Raw genomic sequence first — 25,033 nt, 5'->3', positions numbered from 1 at the left:
AAAACGACAAATAAAAGGTGCGCTCCTTAAAACCCAAGCAGGGTCCGACCTTCCTGGCTATCCGGTCCACTGTAGCTCTGTACAGCGAATTCGACCAGAGGAGGGGTCATGGCTAGAATTTTGGGCGAACTGATTGGTCCCACCACCTCAAGGGAAGAGGATTCCTGAAGGATCCTCTTGTGTCGCTGGAGTTGAAGATAAGGACCTGCAGCAGGCCTTCACCGAGCGGTTCAATCATGGTAGGGGTCGTCTTCCTCATCGGTTCTTTCGTTCCAGTGGCGACTCTGCTCTTCCAGATCCAGAGACCTGCTTTTTATGCAGTTTTCCCCCATTCTCACAGCCTGGCTGTCAATCTCACAGCAGGGTGGCTGTCCTGGCAAGGACAGTCGCCCAGCCAAACAAACAGGAGTGCGACTTTGGTTACCAAGGGAACCCATGGCAGGGGTCCGAAGACCCCTCCCTCACATCCTGCCTACCCAGACTTTCAGTCGCCTAAAGGAGGGCTTCTGTGCAGAAGCCCGCGAAAAGACAGTGAACAAAGGAACCAAACCTGGTTTGGTGCATAGAGACGAACACGAGAAAGACTTTACCAAAAAGAAATGGCGACGAAACACAGCCGGAACAATATTAAAATGAATATGGTCAAGCAGGTTTATGTTCGAGGCTAATATAATATAGGACATAACCGCGGTAGAAAAAATAGGGTAGTTACCAGTGCCACCAGCCAAGTCTTAATGGAAAGGGATCGAAACAGTGCTCCAAGAGGAACAGACAAAAAGGGGTAAGATTTAACCCTTTCCAATACTCCATGTAAGATGGGGTGTACTCGGTCTGTGGTTTAAAGAGACTAAGTAAAGTTAATGGCAAATTTACATGTTTCTGGGAGACAGTAGTCAGTCCCAGAAACTGGAGTCAGTGGGAAGTCTGAAAGGCTACCCTGTGTCACTGCACTGAGGGTGCTGTGTAACACACACAAGAAAGTGGTGTCTATGGAGTAGGCAAGGCTCCATAGCCCAAGATCATACACAATGTCAAACACACATAGCAAAACACATGTAAGAGGGGGAGAAAAGGCTCACACTCTTACCAGGTGAAAAAAATAAACCCTAGAAATCCAGCAAAGCTGCTGAGGGACTCATTAGGTAAGGGAAATCAGCCATTTGTGAGAATTCTCCCTAACACTCGCCGCCCCACAGACTAAGGGACAGGAGGATTTAATCCACTTGTGGATGAATCTCTACCTCTAGTAGGTTAAAAACATCAAAGAGAGACCATCAGAATTGTGGTGGTGACATCCTGCTCTGCGCTCAATGGTAAAATCAATCCCTTGCAGGCAGATTGACCATCTTAGAAGTTTTGGGTTCTCCCCTTTCATTGGCATTAACCATCTCAAGGGTTGGTTGTCAGTTTGAATTACAAAAGTAGATCCATACAAGTATGGTCTAAACTTCTTCAAAGACCACACAATGGCAAATCATTCACGCTCTATGGTTGCCCACCTTGTTTCTCATTCATTCCGTTTCCTACTGATGAAGCAAATGGGGTGCTCCCTACTTTTCTCATCCAGTTGACTAAGGACTGCACCTATACCTGTATTAGATGCATATGTCTGCACAATGAAGGGTTGGTGATAATCAGGAGCTCTTAGGACTGGAGCTTGACAAAGGGCTTTCTTCAGGTTTTCAAAAGCTTGAGGGCACTCCTCATTCCATCTAACATTTTCAGGGAATTTTGGAGAGGAGATGACATTCAAGGGAGAAGCTATGATCCCATAGTTCTCTATGAAATTCCTGTAGTACCCAGTGAGACCTAGGAAAGCTCTCACTTGGGTTTGAGTAGTAGGGGTGGCCCAGTTTTGCACAGCTTGTACTTTCCTGGGCAATGGCCTTATTTCACCTCCTCCTACCTCATGACCAAGGTAGACCACTTCGCTCTGACCAATTTGACATTTACTTGCCTTTATGGTCAGATGGGCCTGCTCAAGAGCCTGCAAAACATATCCCAGGTGATCAATATGTTCTTTCCATGTAGGGCTGAACACTGCAATGTCATCCAAGTATGCCATGCAGAAGTCCTCCATCCCATTCAGAACTTGATTAACCATCCTTTGAAGCGTAGCAGGTGCATTCTTTAGTCCAAAAGGCATAACCTTAAATTGGTATAGGCGTGCTGGGGTGGAGAATGCATTTTCTCCTTGGCATGGTCTGTCTGTGCTATTTGCCAATAGCCTGAAGTTAGGTCAAATGTACTGAGGTACTTGGCTGAACCAAGTCTATCCACCAGTTCATCTGTCCTGGGTAAAGGATGGGCATCAGTCTTAGTGACTGCATTTAGAGCTCTATAGTCCACACAGAATCTCAACTCCTTGGATCCTGCCTTTGGTACTAGAACAACTGGACTAGACCAAGGACTGGTAGAGGGCTCTATAAACCCGAGATCAAGCATCTTGTTGATCTCTCCTTTCATGTGGGTTCTCACATGTTCTGAAATTCTGTACCCCCTGCTTTTGAAAGGTAAACAGTCACCAGTGAGGATTGGATGCAGGCCCCAAGGGGTCAAGCCTGTTGATAGTGAAAACAGGGAGGCACACTGATTCAACAGAACTTTGCACTCCTCTTGCTGGTCAGAAGTCAGCTGAGAAGAGAGATTAACTCCTATCTTTTCATCTGAAGGTTGGCTTCTGAGGAGGTCAGGTAGAGGTTCACTCTCCTCTTCCTCTTGAGGAGCTGAAGCTAGAAGCAAAGCTCCCATTTCTAGTCTCGAGACATATGCCTTTAGATGGTTGGTGTGAGACCCTGGGAGCCTCCTTAGGTCTGCCTATGTCCACCAAATAGTTCACCTTCCAAGTTTGTCCACAACCTGGAAGGGTCCTATCCATTTGTCCTGCAAGGCCCTCTGCCTTGTTGGAACCATAACTAGTACAAGCTGGTCTTGAGTAAACTCAACCATGCTGGCCTTCTGGTCATGCCAATGTTTGACCAGAGCCTGACCTGCTTTCAAGTTATCACTTGCTTCTGCCATCATGTGTGACATTCTCCTCCGGAGACCTATCACATAGTCAGTCACGCTGACTGGCATGGGGGAAGGAACACTCTCCAACCCCTCCTTAATCAGAGCCAATGGACCTCTGATTGGATGGGCATAGAGAAGTTCAAAGGGACTGTAACCCACTCCCTCCTGAGGGACTTCTCTATAAGCAAAGAGAAGGCATGGCAGTAGAAGGTCCCACTTTCTTCTAAGGGGTTCCTCTAAAGCACCTATCTGTAACGCTCACCTGATTCTCGCAGAGGCGCCGGTCTTGACTGGGCGACTACCGTATCTTCAAAGGTGATGTGCAGCACCCGGTTGGCTCTTTGGGCTGGACCTCTGTGCCCTGTATGCCTGACGTGCAGAGTAAGATGTCTGCAGATAGAAAATACGGGGTTAATGAACTGGGGTTATTGGGGTGTCCCTATCTCTTTCCTCTTCTCCTCTCCTGTAGACCCCCACAGGTTAACGCTCTCACCTTAGGTAAGTGAATGCCGAGCTCTCCATCTGCCTCGGGGCAGGGTGCTGTAACCAGTTTCTTCACCGGATAGGTAGCGCAGGCCTCTTGACTTCAGAGGACTGCTGTCCGTCGTTTACTGCACGAACGGTAAGTTTCGAGTAACTCAAATGTCTTTAAAGTCTTTAATAATGATGTCTCTTGTTTTGCAGGGTTCCGGCGATGGCGGATGACGGGCTGAAATGCCTTGAAGATGGAGCCCGTGTGATGAATAGAAGCGCCTGGAAGCACGTAAGTAAGCGCTTGTTGCCAGCTTCACAATGCGCTCTAACTGTCTTTTTATTTTGCAGGTACAAGTTCAGAGCGGCTGCAGGGTGCCGGGATACCCACTGGGTTAGATGTGGAAAGGAGTAATGGCACGTGAGTATTAAAGTTCCCCAATGTCTTTAAACGCACCTTGTTTTGTCTTTCAGATGCGGGATGCAGCGCCGACGGCCTCCGGAGCGTGCGAAGAGTTGGTAAGCTTTTGTCTTTCAGATGCCGGAATGCAGTGTGAAGACCTCCGGAGCGCACGAAGAGTAGGTAAGCCTTTGCCTTTCAGATGCCGGAATGCTAACCTGTTCTTTCTTGTCTTTATAGATGTTGCTGAAGACTGGATTCAGGATGGTAAGCATTTTTCCTTAGGCCCAGGATCAGATGCAGAAGACACGATGAGCGTTCTGCTGCAGAGGATGCAGAATAACGCAAAGCAAGATTCATCCACCGGGTGTGGTTTAAATAGCCTCCTGTAGTGCTTAGGTGTCTCCTTCCACAGCCACGCCTAAGTAAGAAAAGAGTTCCTGGTAAGAAAAGAGTTCCTGCCTTCCAGAAGAGTTCCAGTGTTCTGAATCTAGGGAGTGGCTCCAGCCCCACCCAACAGGAAAAGTAGTTCCAAACAGAAGAGGATCAGAGGCTCAACTGGCAGGCAAGTAAGCAGCATGGTCTGCTGCAGGTAAGTCCACCCAAGCATTATGAGCCCGGCGCTTCCAGCGCTGGGACTGGGCATATTTATGAGCCTGGTGCCACTGGCGCCAGGACTGGGTCCAAAAGGTCCCCATTGGGACTGGTTGGCACTCGGAACCTGGGTTATGGATCTGCTTCCAATGGAGTTGGGAAAACCCTGACCTTTTGGAAGCAGAGATCATGACACTATCATGCTCTTCATAGTACGATTAAACCTCTCTACCAGTCCATTTGTCTATGAATGGTAGGCCTTAGAGAACTTGTAAGTGACACCACAGTTTTTCCACATGGTCTGCATGTAGTGGGACATAAAACTGGATCCCCTGTCAGATATCACTTCCTTAGGAAACCCTACTCTGGTAAAAAATACCAAGTAGAGCCTTAGCCACAGCCTGAGCCGTAACAGTTCTCATAGGTATAGCTTCTGGGTATCTTGTAGCATGGTCTACTACAACCAGGATAAACTTGTTCCCTGAAGTTGTGGGAGGGTCAAGGGGACCGACAATGTCAATGCCCACCCTCTCGAAAGGAACTCCCACCACTGGGAGAGGCACCAAGGGTGCCACATTCTTGGCTCCACTCTTGACAGAGGTTTGGCAAGTTTGCAGCTCCTACAGAATATGTCCACTTCTCAACCCATCTTAGGCCAGTAGAAGTAGAGAGAGAGCCTTTCCTTGGTTTTCTTGAAGCTCAAGTGACCAGCCAAAGGTATCTCATGGGCTAACTGTAGGAACTGGAGTCTGTTGGCAAGAGGCACTACAATTCTTTTGCAGTCCCCAGGGATAGACTCAGTCGGTTCACTGTAGAAGAGGCCATCTTCCCAGCTCAACCTGTGCTTTCCAACTTCTTGCCCATCAAGTTGGTTAGCAGCCTGTTTTCGAAGACCTTCCAGAGTAGGACACTCTCACTGTCCTCTGCTGAAGTCTGCCCTGTTGGGTCCACCTTCTGCCAGTAAAGACTGCAGCATAGGATGGTCAACAGGGTCAAGATCGCCAACTAAGACAGTGTCTTCTTCCATATCTGACTCCTCAGATGCTGGCTCAACCACACAAGGTTGTACCTCACACTCTGCCTCAGCAGGTGGAGGAGTCACAGGTGGGACTTTGGACAATCTTAGGGATGTCCTTGTTGGTAGCACAGGGGTGCTGTCTGACTTTTTCCTGGAGGTCTTCGGTTTCCCCTTTGCTTCTGTTTTCCTAGACATAGCAGTGAGCAACTTTGTGGAGTGGGAGTGATAAGTTTCCTCTATCAACTCCTCTGGAGAGCCTCTCAAGGTTCTCTCCCTTGCAGACCCAGTGAGCTCCCGTTTCCTTTTACTGGGAGGCCTGGGGGTGCTTGACACAACTCCAAGAGTTTTCAGGTCATTACCCAACTGGACTCTCCCAGGCACTTTCATTCTGCAAACTAACAGGTATTTTGACAGTCATACCATTACACTGGATGAGAGCTGGTAACTGGGGAAGCATTTGCACAGGGCCTCCAGCTAACTTGGTGAGGCGTTTGGGTGCCTTAGCAACATCATCCACCTTGAAAAATGATTCATGCACCACAGTTATGCTGGCTCCAGTATCTCTGATGGCAGGGGTTTCCTAACCATTCACAAGAACACAATCTTTATAATACTCTTTAGTATTATCTGGGATTGAATTATACACACCTAAATTCTGTTGTTCCAACAAACCCAGGAACACTAGAGAAACACTAGCTGAGACTCTCATTGGTTCATCAGCTAGTAGGTGAAAGTTTCCACTTGCCATAGGTACTTCTTCCTCTGGGGAGAAGGCTAAAGAGACAGTGTGGACCCCTGAAGGTTTACCCTTATATCTGAGATCCCCTTTCACATGGTCAGCTGACCCATAAGCATAACATTTCCCAAATGTCTTTATGAATGGGGGTTTGTTCGGACATCCATTTGGTTTGGGTCCAGATGGTGCACTAGCCAGGTGGCTTACCCTTACGTTGTTGTTTGTGGCCCTCTTTTGGATTGGAGGTATTCGAATTCTCCTTGTTATCGTACTTTGGCTGTTTTCCCTCATCTTTCTTCAGAGTGGCCCAAGAATCCTTGCGAGTAGCCCTGTTGGCAACCCACAAGTCAGCAGCCTTAGCTAGCTTCTTTGGATCTATCTCCTTAGAATCAGCCAAGTGCTGTCTGAGCTCAGGAGAGCAGACATCAAAAATAGACTCCAACATAACAAGATTCCTCATACCTTCATAAGTGTTCACTTTGTAACCCTTAATCCAACTATCTAAGTTTTCAAACACTCACATACCCAGGTAGCCCAAGGGGTACCATCATGCTTTTTGAGGGTCCTAAACCTCTTAAGGTACTGGGAAGGGGTCTTCCCAAATCTGGCAATTAAAGCTAGCTTCACACACTCATAATCCAGTCTATCCACCTCCCCACTTCCATTACAACATCAGATGCAACAGGGGGTAGCCTAGAGAAGAGCCAGGGAAGCAACTGATTACCTGTAATGTCTTGAATCCCATGGTTATATTCAAACATTGCTAACCAATCCAAAATATCAATCTTAACATCATACATACGCATAATTTCTTTAGGCATACATGGTCTCTTCGGACTGGAAGACCTAGAGGACTCTGGGAGAGAAGCATTTTCAAGAGAATCTTTAAATTGTAGTTCATGTTTCAACTCCATTTCTCTAAGCTTAAGTTCTTGATGTTTCTGTTCAGTTTGAGCATTTAAACGTTTGAATTCCAATCAAATCCAGGACTGAATGTAGGACCTGTGGGGGTCCCAGTGGACATGGGTTGAGGTTGCCAAGCAGGCAAGGGAGCAGTTAGGCCTACATAAGGAGACACATCTGCCTCTTCCAACTCATCATTAATAGACATATTATCATCCTCAATACTTTCCACATTTGCTAGAGAGTCAGGTATTTCAGACCCACTCCCTAGACTTTGGTTCTTTAACAACCTTTCAACTAATTCTGACTTTTTGCCTTTAGCAGAGAGTTTCCTTTCTTTACAGAGATTTCTTAAATGATCTGTCTGCAGTGTAACTCAGGAGGGTCTCCTGATCGTGGCTGTACATATCAGACATGATTAATATTGCTTTTTAGTGATGTTAGCCTTGTGGTTAGTTAATCCAAGCTAATAGCAGCACTCTAAGTACTTTGATCCCCACCGCTGTACACCAGTGTTAGGCAGGTTACTATGCTCCCAACCAAATTCTCGTTGCTCTGCTTGCCCTTGCAGGAGTTACCATGCTGTGGGAGCACCGTTACCTGACGGGTGAAGCTGAGCCATCACACGGCGGCCTCCTAGGCACCAGCATTGTTGTTAGGCAGGATCCTATGCAGTACCCTTTTGGAACACTACACAAAATTAAGACTACAAGGGGCAGCACAATTCACCTGTGGTACAAGCCTGTGCCACAAAGAAAAAGTGGTAGCAGTGACTGAGCAGTGACTGAGCAGCCAGACTTATCTCAAGAGTAAGTGAGCAGTATCAAATAGTTACACAAAGGACAGCAATTACTATGTTTCAGGCAAACACTGACTCAAGGTTTTCAAGTAAAAGCATATACATTTATTTTACTCTTCAGTTGTATAACATTACACCATTATTAGCAGTTTAAAAATCACACTCTTAATACACCACACCACACCACTTCCCTTAAATTCCAGACAAGTTAAGCTCACAAAATGAAGTGGGAGCAAAATGGCACTCCAGCAATTTAAAACGGAGGCAAAGACAAAGTTAATAGAAATGAAATCAAACCAACAGGCAAGTACTCAGGGCAATTGAGCAAGAGGAACTACAGAGATAGAATCAGGCAGAAAAGGCTTAGGGCCAAAGTCAATGGGTCCGAAATCTTTTGCTCAAGATCACACAGTTCAGGGTAGTTCGCAGTAAAGTTCGTGGCACGGATTCCGGACAAGGTTGGTTGATAGAAGAGAAGGACAAGCCCTTGGATTGGAGAAAGATTTCAAACACTTTCACCACGGTTGAATGAAACGAGCAACCGGATTTGCAGAGTACCTTAAAACGGAGAAGAAGCTGTAGCTGAGGCAGACGTTCCTGGTGGTTCCTGCAGGCTCACGGTTCCTGAAGCGACTGTCGGACTGACAAGAAGTAGGAAGACTGGAGTGTCCTGCACTACCCAGGGAAGGAACCAGCAGCAGAGCAAAACAATGAATAAAAGGTGCGCTCCTTAAAACCCAAGCAGGGTCTGACCTTCCTGGCTAACCGGCCCACTGTAGCTCTGTACAGCGAATTCGACCAGAGGAGGGGTCCTGGCTTGAGGTTTGGGCAAACTGGTTGGTCCCACCAGCTCCAGGGAAGAAGATTCCTGGAGGATCCTCTTGTGTCGTTGGAGTTCAAGATTCGGACCTGAAGCAGGCCTTCAGGGGTCGGTGCAGTTTTCCCCCATTCACACAGCCTGGCAGTCAATCACACAGCAGGGTGGCTGTCCTGGCAAGGACAGCCACCCAGCCAATCAAACAGAAGTATGACTTGGGTTACCAAGGGAACCCATGGCAGGGGTCCGGAGACCCCTCCATCACATCTTGCCTACCCAGACTTTCAGGCACCTAAAGGAGGGCTTCTGTGCAGAAGCCCGTGAAAAGACGGTAAACAAAGGCACCAAACCAGGTTTGGCGCGTAGAGACGAACACGAGAAAGACTTTACCAAAAAGAAATGGCAACTAAACCCGGCCGGAACAATATTAAAATCAATATGGTCAAGTGGGTTTATGTTCGAGGCTAATATAATAACCTAAAACAACACCGGGGTTATATAACATAACCACGGTAGAAAGAATAGGGTAGTTACCACTGCCACCAGCAAAGTCTTAATGGAAAGGGAGCAAAACAGTGCTCCAAGAGGAACAGACAAAAAGGGGTAAGATTTAACCCTTTCCAATACTCCATGTAAGATGGGGTGTACTCGGTCTGTGGTTTAAAGAGACTAAGTAAAGTTAATGGCAACTTTACATGTTTCTGGGAGACAGTAGTCAGTCCCAGAAACTAAAGTCAGTGGGAAGTCTGAAAGACAATCCTGTGTCACTGCACCGAGGGTGCTGTGTAACACACACAAGAAAGTGGTGTCTATGGAGTAGGTGAGTCTCCATAGCCCAAGATCATACACAATGTCAAACACACATAGCAAAACACATGTAAGAGTGGGAAAAAAGGCTCACACTCTTACCAGGTGAAACCAATAAACCCTAGAAATCCAGCAAAGCTGCTGACGGTACCCATTAGTTAAGGGAAATCAGACATTTATGAGAATTCTCCCTAACAACCGTGGCTCCCACTTGCTGCACGACTCCTGCAACAGCTTTCCTTTTCCTACTGCTCACAGCAGCCCTAGGCACCAGATACGTGGTTTCGACTTGCTGCACCACTCCTGCAAAAGCTTTCCTTTTTCAGCCGGTTTCCCTCGCCGCACAGCTCCGTGCTTCTGACACTGTTCTGGACTGTTCCATTGCACCGCAGCTTTTCAGTAGGTGCTCCCCCGGCAAGCACAGAACGCAGCTCCTTCTACCCGCCCCAGCGATTGGGCACAGGATTCTTCAGCTGGGCAATCTTCACACGAGCTGGGGAAAACTAAAACAAGTCCTCTGGTGCGGCGGGCGTCCTTCTGCTTGGGGCTGGATGCTCCTGCAGCATCACACCCGCCGGCTCATATGCCGCTTGACACGCCCCCTTCCATTCTTGCCTTCCGCAGGCTTTTGCTTCCATTTGGCGCGCTTGCCACAACCCTCCCCCTTACCCAGGGGGGAGAGAGGAGGGCCCTGCCCATGTTATCCAGGCGCCTCCACTATTTTTCTCCATCGTCACCTTCAGTGACAGTTGATTGGTGGGCCAACTGGGGTCCATGGCCCGGCGTGGCGTATCCTGGAATTCGAGAGTGGCCCCTAGTCATATCCAGACACACAGGGGTCGGTGGAACAGACTGAGGTTGCTCCCTCTACCCGCAGGAGGGATTAAAGGTTGTTGGCTGGGTGTGATGTGGGGCAGGGGGGAGGGAATCGGTTCTGTGGGGGCAATCTGGGAACTCCATAGCACTCCCTTCAGTAGTAGGGCAAGTGATTGCCGCCCGACCCAAGCTCTAGAGGGGAGAGGTAGGGCAGTATGCTCACGGAGTCTGTCTCCCTAAGAGGTTGACTGTCCAGAGTTATGGATATTGTAAATCCACAGAGGGATAACCTGTGATCTTAGGCACAACTGGTCGATGAGCTGGAAGAAGGCCCTCCAGCAGTTTCAATACGTGGGGTCCCAGTCAGGGGTGCAGAGTGAATTAGGATCTACAATGGCGGACCCAGCTCCAGACTCGATGTCAACAAAGAGGGATATTGCTACATTATTGGAAGAAATACAAGGAATTAGAATGGACCTTGGCCAAAGGCTGGACAAACTCGATCAGAGTTGACGAGGTGGAAGATGGACTGCAGGGCCTGGAATCTAATACATCATCAGTGAATATTCTGGTAGGTCAGATGGACAAGAGGCTGTCAGAGGTGGAGAGAAGGGAAGAGGTGGTAACAGCCCTCAAGCTGGATGATATTTAAAACAGAGAACAGCGGAACATCATTAGGTTCTTTGGGTTTCCGGAGACTGAAGGGGAGACGGAAAGGGACATTGTGCAGTGAACGCTGTGGTGAAACTCTGGTTTGGAGATGACGCAACCGAGGAACCCACCATCGATAGGGTCCATAGAGCCAGTGGGGTGGGCAGAGGACCCTGCTCGGTCTTGGTCCATTTTCATTATTACGCTGAGAAAGCTAGAATTCTGGAAAAAGCCAGGAAAACTGACTCCATTTCCTACAATTGTACCTCAATCTCAATTTATCAAGACCTCTCTACGTTTATTCTGGCGAGACATCGTCTGTGTGTCCCCCCTGCTGCAGTGGCTAAGAGAGAAGGAGATAAGATATCACTGGGGGTTCCCCTTTTCCCTGGCATTTGAATTGGGTGCTCAGAGCTATACAATGGTGACGGAGGAAGAGATTCAAATGGCAAAAGAAGACTTGCTGGAAAACACCAGTCAGGGCCCGGACTCTAAGGGAAGTGCGAAGGAGGGTCCGAAAAGAGCAATGTGGAAGGTCTGGAGAAGGGTCCTAGGATCCAGGAAATTTAAAAGACTCAATACCCCCCCCATAGGGGGGAATTCATGCATGTGCCCCTGTTGTGGGGGTGGCTCACAGTGTTTTTGGCACAGTCACTCCGGGCCTGTTTGGTTTGGGGGGGGCGCATGTTGGGGTGATCCACGGGGGTACCGTCCCCATTGTAGCTTAGGGGTTGTTGGGGGTATGGAGTTTTTTAAGATGAGATGGTGGGGACTGGAGGCAGCACTGTTAGGAGACCACAATTGAGGGGGCTCAGGAGGGGGTGCTGAAGATAAGCGGCCTGGGGTAGCGCAATCTCTTGTTGGTTTCGCTGGGAATTGGGTGGTGACATTCCTGGCTGGTTGCTTGGGGGAGGGGGAGAAGTGTTTTTGGGGGAGAGAGTTACTTGGGGTTGTTGGAGCAGGGTTTTCTTTTTGGTGATGGGGTGCTATAGTCAGGTTGGCGGCACCGGTCCTCAGGGGGTAGCAGTAGGATCTCAGGCAATTGGCATGTCTGAATCTTTGAGGATGGAGGGGTTCTGTTTTCCACACCCCTATAGCTTACCCCCTATAGGCTACAGTGGTTGGGTCCTGAATGCCAGGGGTGCCAATTCCCCTACAAATAGATTGCTTCCAATCAGAGAGTTTACACGGGCTACGCTCGACTTGCTCTTTCTACAAGACAGACAATGGGTGAGAAGAAAATAACCAAATCTATGTAGGAGGATCGGAGAAGTCTACCAGGAGTCTTTTACTTTCAAAGAATAAAGTGGTGGCTATTATAACATCTAGCAGTTTTGTTTTGGGGGTTGAGGCGGTCCGTAGGGACCGGAGGGGTGCTATTTGTTTGTCAAACGGGGCGGCTGCAGGGTAAACCTCTGCCTCTGGGGGTTTACTGCCCGAATGAAGGGCAGATCCTCTTCTGGAAGAAGGTGAAAGAGAACAGTTTTTGTGGTGTGCAATCTCATAGTGGGGTGAGAAATTATACCATGGTCCTTCACCCCACCAGAGACGGGAGAAGGATGGTGGCACAGATGCTGACGCAGCAAGACCTGCGTGATTCCCAGAATTCCCACAAGATCAATCAGGAGCTAGGCTTGGTAGATTAATTGCCTTCACTGGTTGCAGGGCTCCCCATTTACATTTTACTCTCAGGTCCACAGATTGATCTGAAGGATCGATTACATCTTCACAGAGAATATCCCAAACAGGCATGCTGTTGACTCTAGGGTGGACCCGGTACTATGGTTAGACCATGACCTAGTACACATCGAAGTGAGAGGGGTTTGGGGCATACCGCGAAGACGAAGATGGAAGTGCAACGATTCCTTTCTGAAAGACAAGGAGATTGCCCGTTCTCTGCTTGCAGATATAAAAGAATATTTTGAGTTGAATGACAATGGTGAGGTGGGTCCGCACATATGTGACGCGTTTAAGACCACCTTTAGGGGTATTTTGATCCGGATAGGGTTGCACAGGAAGAGGGAGAGAAGAAGGCAGGAGGAGATTCTTAGGGGTAATCGCAGGGCTCCAGCCGGGAAGGTCCTCCAATAGAAGTCTGTCCCAAGACCAGGCAAGAGAACTTGGGCAGTATAAGAACAAGTTAAAAGAGCTCCTGCTGAATGACACAGATAGAAAACTGTTGTTTCTTAAACAAAAAAATATGAAATGGGGGATAAGGCAGATAAGATACTGACCTGGAAATTGGGGGAGTTCCACAAAAGAAGGATGGTCGAGATTATAAAAGCAGACGATGGAGAGGCACAGCCTGACTCTGCAGGTATTGGAGCAGACTTTAAAGGATACTACGAGCTCCTTTATAATTTGAGATTCGATGGTTGCAAGTCACGTATTTTCGGAATTCCTGCGAAGGCTACCCTCACCAGTGCTATCTAGGGAAAGAGCCTCTGAGATAGACGCTCCTCTAACTGAGAAGGAAGTCATACAGACGATCAAGGCAATGAAGGCAGACATGACTCCTCGGGATGATAGGTTCACGGCCACATCTACGCTGGCCCCGTATTTGGCGAAGGTCTTTAACGGGGTACTGGATGGGGGTGCTGTCCCAGAGATGATGGGAGCCATTATAGTAATTAACCCTAAAGAGGGTAAGATTTCCCTCCTTAATACAGATGTAAAAATGTTGGCCATGGGATTCCAAGATGGCGGCCGTACGGAGCGCACTGTGACAGATGCGCTCCTGAACCCCGAGACCACATAAGGTGCAGCAGTGAAGCAAATTGATCCCTCCCCAGGCGGTTTGCAGCATAGTAAAAGCCCAAGCACTAAGGGATGACTAGGTGCAGTGCCCTGGGACCATGAGCCCAACGTTGGATGCGGGGTGTCTCGGAGGCAAAGCACGGAAGAGGGGCCTCTGCCATGTGGCAACCCCTGCATCCCAGGAACAGACAGACCACATCGAGACACGCAAGGCAGACCACAAAGGAGCCAGGAAGCATCTGATAAGGAACAAGGAGCCTGGGTCCCTGAAAGCAGCAAGAAAGTGGCAGAGCGTTTCGGCGATCCACCTACTGTAGAACCTAATAGTATGGAGAGGCCTGGTTGGTTATCATTATGGAATCATTACCCATTGTTAGAGAATCATTACCCATTTAGGGATTAGTTATCCATCATTGCATCCTATCCAGTTATCCATCATACATTCTGATTAGTAGTGACATGAAATAGTAACATTAGACTATCCACATTATTCTGCCAATTTGTATGCATTTGAAGAGATATAGAATGAGGCCTGTTATATTTGAAGTGCCATGTAGAGACACAGGTTATATTTGTAGAGATATGTTGTTATATATTATGTATGCATTTAGAGAGACACGCATTGAGTGTGCACTTAGAATATGCTTTGAGTATAGTGCTTGGTATGCATGAATGTGTTAGGCACTACATTCGAGAATAGAGAATAGAGAAAGCATGAAGCCATTCCATTGAGACATACAGAAGCGCCGTGGAGTGCAGAGAGATTGTTATGAATTACAGTGTATAAGTATTCGTAAACAGTTTGCTTGGCAGAGACAGATAACATGACCTTTGTCCGAGAGGGAGAAGGCGAGAGAGGCTTTATCAGCCTGGCTGGTGCTTCGTAGACAGAGAGAGAAGGTGGGGGTAGGCAGCGCCATGGAGAGGAAGAGCATGTGTAGGGAGAGCTTTGCAGGCAGGAGGATAGAGGGATTTGAATGGAGAAATATGAAGAGATGGTGCAGGCAGACAGAAGATAGATATGGTATAGATATGATGGCAAATGTCACGATGACAGAACACGCAGTGAGTGAAAAAGTACAGTACATGCATCACAGACATTTAGGCACTGCTCAAATATAGAAATGCTGACAGATAGAGAGAGAGGCATTTTAGCTTAGAGAGAACGAGTGTAACCATGGATATGCATACGTCATTGAACAGTATAATGAGAGGTGAGGCTTTTGGGATTTTCTAGTTGTTGGAGATGTAGCTCTGAGATCGATGGAGCGGACACTGAGATGGAAGAGAGATGTTTGGCGGTGGCATAGGAGAGATGTTTGAATGACTCTGAGATCGAGGGAGCATTGGGGAAGCATTCTGATGAGAGCTGATGCAGATCGATCTGGCAGGGAGACAGTTGGCAGGAAGACCAGACCACTGAGAGGCCTGTCCCTGACTGACTGGCTAGTTGCAGAGTTAGCAGGAGAGGAGAGACAGAGCAACACAGAGAAAAAAGGGGAGTATTGCTGAATAAGACACGTGCATGGGGAATTAGAACAGACACTCACACAGAGCTATAGATGGGGTAATCAGACAGGGTTTGTCAGAGAGAGAGTGTGAAGTATGATGTGGAATGGAGAAGAATGGTGTGGCTATTAGCTGGCCTGCATTAGTAGCCTGTAAGGCTTACAGTCATTGCATGGTAGATTTGCACCAAAAGCATAAAAGGTGCAAATTCGAGATTTGCATTATAGTAGTGTTTGCATTATGCATTGCTATTTATGAATAAAAGTGTTTCTATTGTTGAATCGATTTATGTGTTTTCTTTGTGTCTTATGTTAATGTGTCCATTGGAGTAAGATGGGAGCAATCTAGGAGTAACACAGAGCACAAAGGCCCTGAGATACAAGAGCAGGGTGGGCATAGTGATCCACCCCCCCCAGGAGATTGTCTAAGACTGATGCCTGGTCGCCCATTGGGGGTAGGCCAATGGTAGATTTTGTAGCACTGTCCCACACTACATCAGGGGAAGCTCGAGAAGGACATCGTGCACAACCTCCTCCAGGTATAAGTGGGACCAGAGTTTGGAAGGTGAGCCCTTACAAAGTGCGAGCGTGGGCCAGCACTGCTCGGGTGAACACGCAGTAGGCTCCCGGCTCCGGCGGCCCCCACTGCCCCCCCCCCAGTGCAGTAGACAAAAAAGCGCCATGCTGCTCAACCTCACCCTAGGGGGCCATTTGTATTGGATCCTGAGCCTGCGGCCCACAGTCCGGGTCGCAGGCATTGTGACCGGAAGCATCGGTGAACGGGGCGCATAACCCCCAGAAAGGCCCACAGAGGACCAGCCGCCTCCTCAAAAATCAGGACACGTTCCTCCCTGTTGGACAGAGGGGCCGGGGAGATACGCTACAACACTGGGGTGAATTACACCACAAAGGACAGGTGCCCCCCGTTCTCCCCGAAGGGCCAATGTCTAAGTCCAGGGGAAAATACCCCCCCCCCCCCCCCCGTCTGCAAAATTTACAAAAAAAGCCCAGGAGGGCAACAGTCAGAGGATTTGGGGGCACAGATCAGCCTCCACTCCACTGATGCGGCCCATTCAGGAGCAGTCGGACACCGAAGACCCCTTGCAACCAAGAACTCAGGATCAAGCAGTCACTCATGCGGTCCTCAGACAATTCTTTACTGAGTTCAGCGACAAAATTGCCACCACTGTCCAAACACAAATGGACAAAATGAGAGAGGATCTGGCAACTACCCTGCAGGAAATGAAAACGGATGTAAGCAAAATTGAGGAGAAAGTAGACACCAACGAAAGGGCGCTCCAAGAGCTGGCGGACGATGCCAGGAGGTCGTAAGTGCTTTTGAAACAACTGATGAATGTGACACACAACCTCGAGTTACAGATTGAGGACCTAGAAAATAGGTAGAGGATATCTAACATCTGTATAAAATGTCTGCCCGAAGACGTTCCAGACAAAGATCTAAAAGGGGATAGTCCACAATATTTTTGCTGACCTTCTGGAGGAGGAGGCTGCATTGGAGGTCAGACTGATAGTTACACAGAGTGGGCCCGCATAAAACAGATCTGGGGGCTGGGCCAAGAGACGTCCTGGCAGCTTTACACGATTTTGGCAGCCGCAAAGAACGCAAACCAAATATACTACAATGGGGCTGACATCTTACTATTCCAGGACCTGTCCCTGGCAAAGCTGGCAACAAGGAGACAAATGGCCCCTGTCACTAAAGCCCTCCAAGACATGGACATTCGGTATAGATTGACCTTCCCCTTCGGGATGGTATTTCAATGGCAAGGGAAACAGCGACGGATCGGCTCATTGGAAGGGGGGACAAAACTGCTGGGCATTAAGGAAGAGGAGCGAGCAACAAGCAGCAAACTTACATCAACCGGCTAAAGTAAAACAAGAAGGGGGCGTACCAGCCCCAGCTAAAAGGCCCGGGGCTCTAAGGGCAGTGACGGTCATCATGCATACCAGCAGGTGACCGACATGGCGGAGACGCTTAAGGTGGAACTAGGGGTGAACTGCTATTGAAAAAATGACTGGGGAGGGCGACCAAAGGTGGTCAAGCCAATTGCCCCCGGGGGCAGGAGGGGGTGAAAATCAACATCAGGGTTTTTAGAAAACAGTCATCTCAAAATGTGAAGACTTTATTGAAGGGAGACACAATTCTCCTGGGGGTCCTACACATAGCCTGGGATCCAGTTAGAGATAGGAGCACAGTGACAAAATACACCCAGCCTCCAGCTTCTCGGACCCTCAGGGACATCTGGACCTCCTTGATGGGTGAGGAAATAGCATATACACACTACTCACATGTATATAAATCAATCTCCAAAATAGACTATGTTTGGGCCTTGGCCACGCTCAATGGGAGCGTTAGTAAAATAGATAACCATACCATAACCATTTCTGATCATGCCCCGAGTACCTTTGTTCTTAAATTACCCACACAGCAATCCAGGCTATGGAACTGGTCTTTCCAAAGAGCTCTACTTTTAGATCAACCCACATGTGAAAACGTGGAATTCAAAATGGTACAATTCTTTGAATATAACACAGGGGCAGATACACCAGTGGGGGTGGTCTAGTACGCCTTCAAGGTAACCATGAGCGGGGAACTTATCACGGCTGAGTCTCATAGGTGACAGTTTAGGAGGAAATTGGAAGCAGATTTCGAAGCTGAGGTAAACCTGATCATGCACAGAAGAACAAGTTACTTCTTACCTTGTAACGTTCTTTCGATGGGATGTTCCTCCGACGTATTCCTTATCTTTGATAACTCATCTCCAGCTTGCTGGCCTCGGAAATTTTTTCTCTGTAGAGGGCGCTGCGCGTCGACGTCCGCCGAGTTGATGTCCCTCGACAGCCACCGTATCGGCGCCGACGTCACCATGCCCATAAATAGCCACGCGCGGCGTCCGTTGCTCAGAGCCCTAAGATTCTGGAGTGGCCCTTTCCCTGCCAGTTTTTAACATTCCAGAATGGCCAAAATAATCCACCTGGAAATGGTCTGTTTTGTTATGGGTAGTCCCAACTTGTGACCTGAGTAGCCTACAAACAGTTGGTCTGCTTGCCTAATCCTAGCCAGTCTGCTGATGTAAAAGCTTAGAGCTCGCCTTGGGTCCAGCCTATGTAGCCTCTCTTCCTCTTTCCCCGGATGGGGAGGAGGGTAGAACGAAAGGTAAGGTAATTTTCTGAGTGATGTGAAATTCAGAAACCACCTTTGGGAGGAAATTAGGCTTCACCTGTAAGACAACTTTGTCCTTATGGAAAATTGTATGGGGGGGTTTACAAGAAAGAGCTTGTAATTCGCTCACCCTCCTAGCAGAGGTTAGTGCTACTAATCGGACAGTTTTAAGAGTGAGAAATCTCAGCGAACAAGAGTAGAGTGGTTCGAAGGGAGTACCCATTAGGAAATTTAAGACTAAATTTAAGTCCCATAAGGGAACTTGGAATGGTCTTGGAGGATAAACATTAGTTAATCCCTTGAGAAATTGTATTACTAAGAGTAGCTTGAAATACGATGGTTCCTCCGCAGTGCGCTTGAAGATTGATAGCGCTGCGAGATAGCCTTTTACAGTGCCAACTTGAAGGCCTGAGTTTGCCAAGTAGAGTAGAAATGATAACACCGTTGGTGTACCACATGAAAAAGGGTCGATATTCTCTTCTCTACACCAGCTGCTAAATTTCTTCCAACGGCAGCGGTATAAAGACTTTGTTGCTGGCCTTCTGGCAGAAAGCACCACCTCCATGACGTCATCAGGGAGGTCCCAATCCTTGTACCTCAACTTTTCAGAAGCCAAGCTTGAAGGTTGAGGGTTCTTATGTCTGGATGGAGAACCTGACCTCCCTTCTGCGAGAGAAGATTCTCTTTGTGTGTAAGACGGATTGGAGGGCAGATGGACATATCCAGAAGGTCCGGGTACCACGTTCTCCTGGCCCAGTCCGGGGCAATTAGGATCATGGTTTTCCAGAATCTTCTCAACCTCTTGATCATTTGAGGAATAACAGGGACTGGTGGAAACTGGTAAAGGAGTGGGAACTCCCAGTCCACTACGAACGCGTCCCCTAGGGCTCCTATCGGGGGAAATTCCCTTGAACAGAACAGATCGCACTTCCTGTTGGTGCTGGTGGCGAACAGATCCACCTGAGGGGTTCCCCAAAGGGCGAAGATCTCTTGAAGGACTTCCTGAGCTGGCTCCCACTCGTGGGAGACTGTGCTCTGCCTGCTCAGAGCGTCCGCTGTCAAATTCTTCTCTCCGGCTAGGTGGATTGCCGATAGAGAGATTCCTTCCTGAATTGCCCAAAACTAGAGCTGCATTGCCTCTCTGCACAGTGGCAGTGACCCTACGCCTCTTTTGTTGAGGTACTGCATGGTCACTGTGCTGTCCGTCATTATCAGGGCATTTCTCCCCTGTACTGATGGCAGGAAAGCTTTCAGCGCTAGTCTGATCGCTCTCAGCTCTAATAGGTTGATGTGTAGTCTGGACTCCGATGGAGACCAACGACCGCTGATGGTCAAGTCGTTGGCATTGGCTCCCCACCCCGTGAGTGAGGCGTCTGTGACTACTGTTATCTCCGGCCAAAACAGTTCTCCTTTCAAGATGTTCTCTGGATAGGCCCACCACTGAAGGTCGTGGGCTACCTTGTCCGGAATCCAGAGGAGATCTGTCATTCTTCCTGAGTATTGTGACCACTGGGTTCTTAGTGCCCACTGGAGAGATCTCATTCTCAGGTGAGCCTCTGGCACAAGGAAGATGCAGGATGCCATGAGGCCTAGCAATCTCAAAAAGTCGAAGGCTGGGAGATGTTGGGCATTTTGAAACTTGTTGACCATCTGCAGAATATCTTGAGCCCTCACCTCTGGTGGCAAGGCTTTTCCCAGGGAAGTGTCCAGGACCGCTCCGATGAACTGGAGTCTCTGTGATGGTGTCATCTGTGACTTCTTTAAATTGAGGAAGCAGCCCAGTTTGTGAAGGAAGTGGCAGACATAATCTAGCTGGATCTGAGCTTGTTCCGAAGATACAGCTCTGATCAGCCAATCGTCCAGGTAGGGGTAGACGTGGATCCCTTCCCTCCTTAGACTTGCACCGAATAAAGAAGAGCCGTCAAAGGGCACATTCAAAAGTCTGGCCTGTACATCTGGAGCAAAGCCAGACTTTCGTAACCACGCATGCCTGCCGATTGTAGTACTTGCCGCCATGGCCCTGCTGATACTGTCAGCGGAATCGATGCCAGTTTGAAGAGATTGGCACATGGCATCTTTGCCATCTTTAATGATGTTAAGGAAGGCTTCCCTTTTCTCTCCTTCCGGTATGCAGTCAGCCGCTGATGAAGCACACTCCCACAATATGTGACTGAACCTGGCGAGCGTACAAGTGGCGTTGATGGACTTCAACGCCATACTACAAGCAGAAAAGACTTTTTTGCCATAGAACCGTACCTTTTGTCATCTCTATCCTGTGGGACAGTAGGGTAAGCGGGTCTGCTGCTTAATGAAGTTGCCGCTTGAACCACCAGGCTCTCTGTAGTCGGGTGTTTTGATAAATATTCAGGGCCAGCCGCAGCTACCCTATACTTGGGTGACAATCTTTAATTGACTGCAGGGATAACCTCAGGAGTTTCCCAATTTGATGAAATCTTCCTTTGTAAAGCTGTATAGAAAGGGACCACAGGATCCTCCTGTGGACCTTTGTCTAGTATGTCTGTAAGGTCATCCTGTTGAAAAACAGGTGAAGCGCATGAATTCAATAATTCTTGCCATCAGGGTTCTATAGGGGGTTTCGGCATGTTCCCCTGGGTCTGGTTTGGCAAATTCCACTTCTGGGGAAGTGTCCAGCCCACTTGCCTCATGTAAGGATTCCTGTAGGTCTTTCAACCTTCTTTCCTCAGAGGTAAAATCCTCTGAAACAGGTGGTGTGGTCCTCTGCAACCCGAAGGGTCTTTCTTGGTCAGAATCCTCCCCTTCTTCATAGATTGAAGATAATCTGGGGTACTCTGACCTCGGAAATGGTGTAAAACCCATTTCTAAAGCAGAAGGAGCCAAACTTGTCATTATTGGGCGAGAAAACGTTGATGTCGTCGACGCCGATGTGAAAGGCTTCGAAGGCGCCGAGAAAGGCATCGAGAAAACTGGAAGAGGCCTCAAGGAACTCGAGAGGATTGGGATCCTACTCGAGGATGACGACGACGTTCTCAGCGTCGTGCTGGAGGCTCTGGGTATAACCGTTGGCTGTGAAGTAGCCGTGGTTTTTTCTTTTATCAGCGTCGATGTCGGCGTCGACGATGGCGTTGATTCGATCGACCGATGCGTCGAAGAACCCTTAGACAACGGCGTTGATGGCGCCGATCCATGAGTCGAAGGGATCTTCGACGACGGCGAAGATGGTGCCTTCCTACCCGATGGCCCGTGGCGCTCTCGGGTGGACTCTTTCGCCAGGTGCAACGACTCGCGGCGTTTCGATTTTTTGGGTTTTTCACCCAGGGTATCACCCTCAGCTATCTTCGAGGGGGTCGAGGCTGCTTTCTCGAAGACGCTTAGCATTTTCTTCCTGAATTTCTCCCACTCAGCCTGAGAGCTGTGTTTTGTGGGGCAGGAGACCCTTTCTGGGGAAACAGAAGATGACGAGAAAGGGGATCTTCAACGTCTCTTCTTTGAGTGTCTAGATCTCGACGAGTGGTGGGAGCTACTTCGAGACCTAGAATGGGAATGCTTTCGACGGCGAGGAGACGAATGCCTCGACTCGGCCAAAGAAACTTTCGAGGACGTTTTGACCGACTTACCTCTCTCGAGCTTCCCCTTGCGCTCCTTCAAGACTTTCGCCGTCATGGACATGCAGTCCTCACACTTCGAACAATGGTGCTCGACTCCCAAGCACCACAAACAGATCCTGTGAGGATCCGTTATCGACATTTGCTTCGCGCAGTCTCGACATTTTTTGAGGTCGGACCACGTAGTCGTCGGTTCAGATGAAGAAGCCATCGAGAACGAGTTGGTTTTATCGAGGAAATATAAGAGGTTTATCTGACTGAACTGAGCAACGATATTCCGAGGCCCCACGAAGCGCGGAAAAACGGAACTGAGCAACGGACGCCATGCGTGGCTATTTATGGGCATGGTGATGTCAGCGCCGATACAGTGGCTGTCGAGGGACATCAACTCGGCGGACGTCAATGCGCAGCGCCCTCTACAGAGAAAAAATTTACGAGGCCAGCAAGCTGGAGATGAATTATCAAACATAAGGAATACATTCGAATGTAGACGCATCTACCCCAGAATTGCATAGGCAATACAGATGCGCTAAGGGTAAGCACGACTTCTTCCACACAAAACAAGACTGAAAAAAGCCTGCTATACTTGCGACAAAGGTACTATTTTAAGGCCAATAAGGTAGACAAACTCCTAGCTAGTCAATTAAAGCAACAAAAAAAAAAAAACACAGCGCAAACAGTCTTGGTGATCGAAGTCTCACCGGGTAAGAAGGTCACTACCACTGAACAAATAGCCACACAGTTCCATGCCTACTACTCGGCTCTCTACCCCTCAGATCACCCCGATCAGATACTACAACACGAGTACATCCGGTCCACACCCTTACAGGCACTTAGTCAGTGATATCATTGAGAAGGACATCACACGGAAGGAAGTATTATATGCGATAACGAACCTCCCATCCAAAAAGTCGCCCGGTCCGGATTGGTACCCAGCTTCCTTCTACAAATGGTTCAAGGAACGCTGGCTCTTAGACTCGTGGCTCTCTTTAATTTGTTTGCAGTTATGGGTAAAACTACTGATTTCATGGAAGAGGCGAAGATGGTCCTCTTCCCCAAAGCAGGGAAAGACCCAATCAACTGCAGATCCTACGGCCCTATTGCGCTCATTAACACAGACGCTTAGATTTATACCAAGATCCTCGCGAATATGGTGGTGCAGCTGATGCCAACACTGATCCACCCGGATCAGACCGGGTTCAATAAGGGTCGCCAAACACGACAATCTCAGGAGAATTTGTCATCTGCTAGAAAAGTTCACAAAGAAAGGAGACCCTGCAGTGCTGGTTACACTGGATGCAGAGAAGGCATTCGACCAGGTCGAATGGTCCTCTCTCTTCAATACACTCCACAGCATGGGGTGGGGTGGGAGAGGGGGTGGTTGTGATAGTGGAAGTGGTGTCTTTGGTTTTGGCATGTGATCATCTGTTGCAATATACTTCTCATGTGCTTATTTATCTTACCTTCTCTCCCAGCAATGGTTGGAATCCAAGCAGGTAGTGATGTCACCATCGGTTGTCGTGTGAGTGCCAGTTATGTTATTGAGATTTATACCATGCACTGCTGCCATTTTCATCATCTCCAGGCATTTAGGCAGATCTGAAAAGGGAGGAGGGTTGGGGAGGATCAGTTGGTGGGGTGGAGAAGGAGAATGCAAGCAAGCGTTTCCTGTGCTCTTGGTAGTGCAGACAAAACAGTCACTGTGTTGGTGTTTTGTCGTGTGAATCTGTATGGGATTGTTTTGTGTGTCTGGTGTAGTTTTCTGTGGAGGGTTAGTGTGTTGGGTTGAGTCAAGTGTTGGAAGGGGGGTGCATTTTGATGTGAGTTTCCAAGTTTATGCTGTTATTGAGGTTTATGCGTGTTTCATTGGGTGGTTGATAGTGAGTTTGTAGGAAAAAAAAAGTGTTAGTAGGGTAAGTTATGAGAGAGGTGGGGCGTACCAGAAGAAGGGCTCAGACCAGAAGACAAAAAGCTTGTCCTCTGTCCAAATCCTAACATCTAAAATGGCCCTACCACTTAGAAAATCTACTGAAAAAGAAAAACAGGCAACATAGGTTGTCCTCAATGTTCTTTACTCTGCCGTCAGCGTTTCCAGTAGTCTCTCCTAACACAGAGATTTAATAGGAGGCAGGTCTCAAAAGTCAGTTCCTATCCATCTTGCCAAAGTTCCAAATAAAGAAAAGTGTTTTCCTCAGGTATATAACAAACTCAAGTTCTAAAAAAGGTAAATTCTCTCAGTGGTCGTAGATGAAAGGATATCTCTAATCTTGGATCTCCTCTTTCATCTCTAATCGCTCGCAAATCATGCTCCTCCACCCTTTCATCTCTAGATCCTGATCAGTACCAAAAGGGGTCCCACACAGAGCATCTCTATCTCACCTCCTTTTCAACATCTATCTGAACCCACTACACGCACTCATCCGCTCCCACAATCTCACCTGCAACAACTAGGCAGATGATACACCCTTAAAATTCCCAAATCGCCGGGCTCCACCACCCAGATCTCTGTCATCATCCCTCTCGGATATGGACTAATGGATGACGAGCAACCACCTGATCTTCAATCCAGGGAAAACAGAAATCCTAGTCTGCAGTAAAACCGTGCTCCTTCCCAAACCTATTCCCGGGCCACACTCCCTACCGGGGCAAACCGCCACCTCAGTGAAAAACCTTGGATGTATACTAAACACAGATGTATCCCTCTCCCAACATGTCAACTCCGTATCCAGTTCCCGTTTCTTCCACCTATGCATCCTCAGGCGTATCTTCCCATACCTCACCTATCCTCACCGTTTTTCTGCCATCAGCTCCCGCTTAGACAATGCAAACTGTCTTTATCCAGGCGCACCAGCATTTCAACTAAAGAAACTGCAAAGAATACAAAACGCTGCAGCCCCCCTGCTCATTAGCCTCCCTCCCAGAGAATACATCAGCCCTACATTAAGAGTCCTCCACTGGCTCCCTTTTGGTGGACGC

General features: G+C 48.3%; 1 protein-coding gene across 12 annotated transcripts in view; it reads right to left on the bottom strand.

Annotated features, from left to right (window-relative positions):
* The window catches only part of SDR39U1 (short chain dehydrogenase/reductase family 39U member 1), a 2,065,420-nt gene that overhangs the window by 815,784 nt on the left and 1,224,603 nt on the right, over window positions 1-25,033 (bottom strand). Inside the window, exon 2 of one of the 12 annotated variants that reach the window (XM_069633772.1) lies at window positions 23,521-23,656. The exons of the other annotated variants lie outside the window; for them this stretch is intronic. Coding sequence (XP_069489873.1) covers window positions 23,521-23,636 — 116 coding nt within the window. The 5' untranslated portion in view covers window positions 23,637-23,656. The remainder of the gene's footprint in view (window positions 1-23,520; window positions 23,657-25,033) is intronic. 12 annotated transcript variants of the gene reach the window in all.

This window comes from Ambystoma mexicanum, chromosome 13 (assembly GCF_040938575.1).
Source record: "Ambystoma mexicanum isolate Mex_15411 chromosome 13, UKY_AmexF1_1, whole genome shotgun sequence".
NCBI lineage: Eukaryota > Metazoa > Chordata > Amphibia > Caudata > Ambystomatidae > Ambystoma > Ambystoma mexicanum.
Note: the sequence above shows the minus strand (reverse complement) of the source record. Positions and strands in the feature narration are given on the sequence as shown.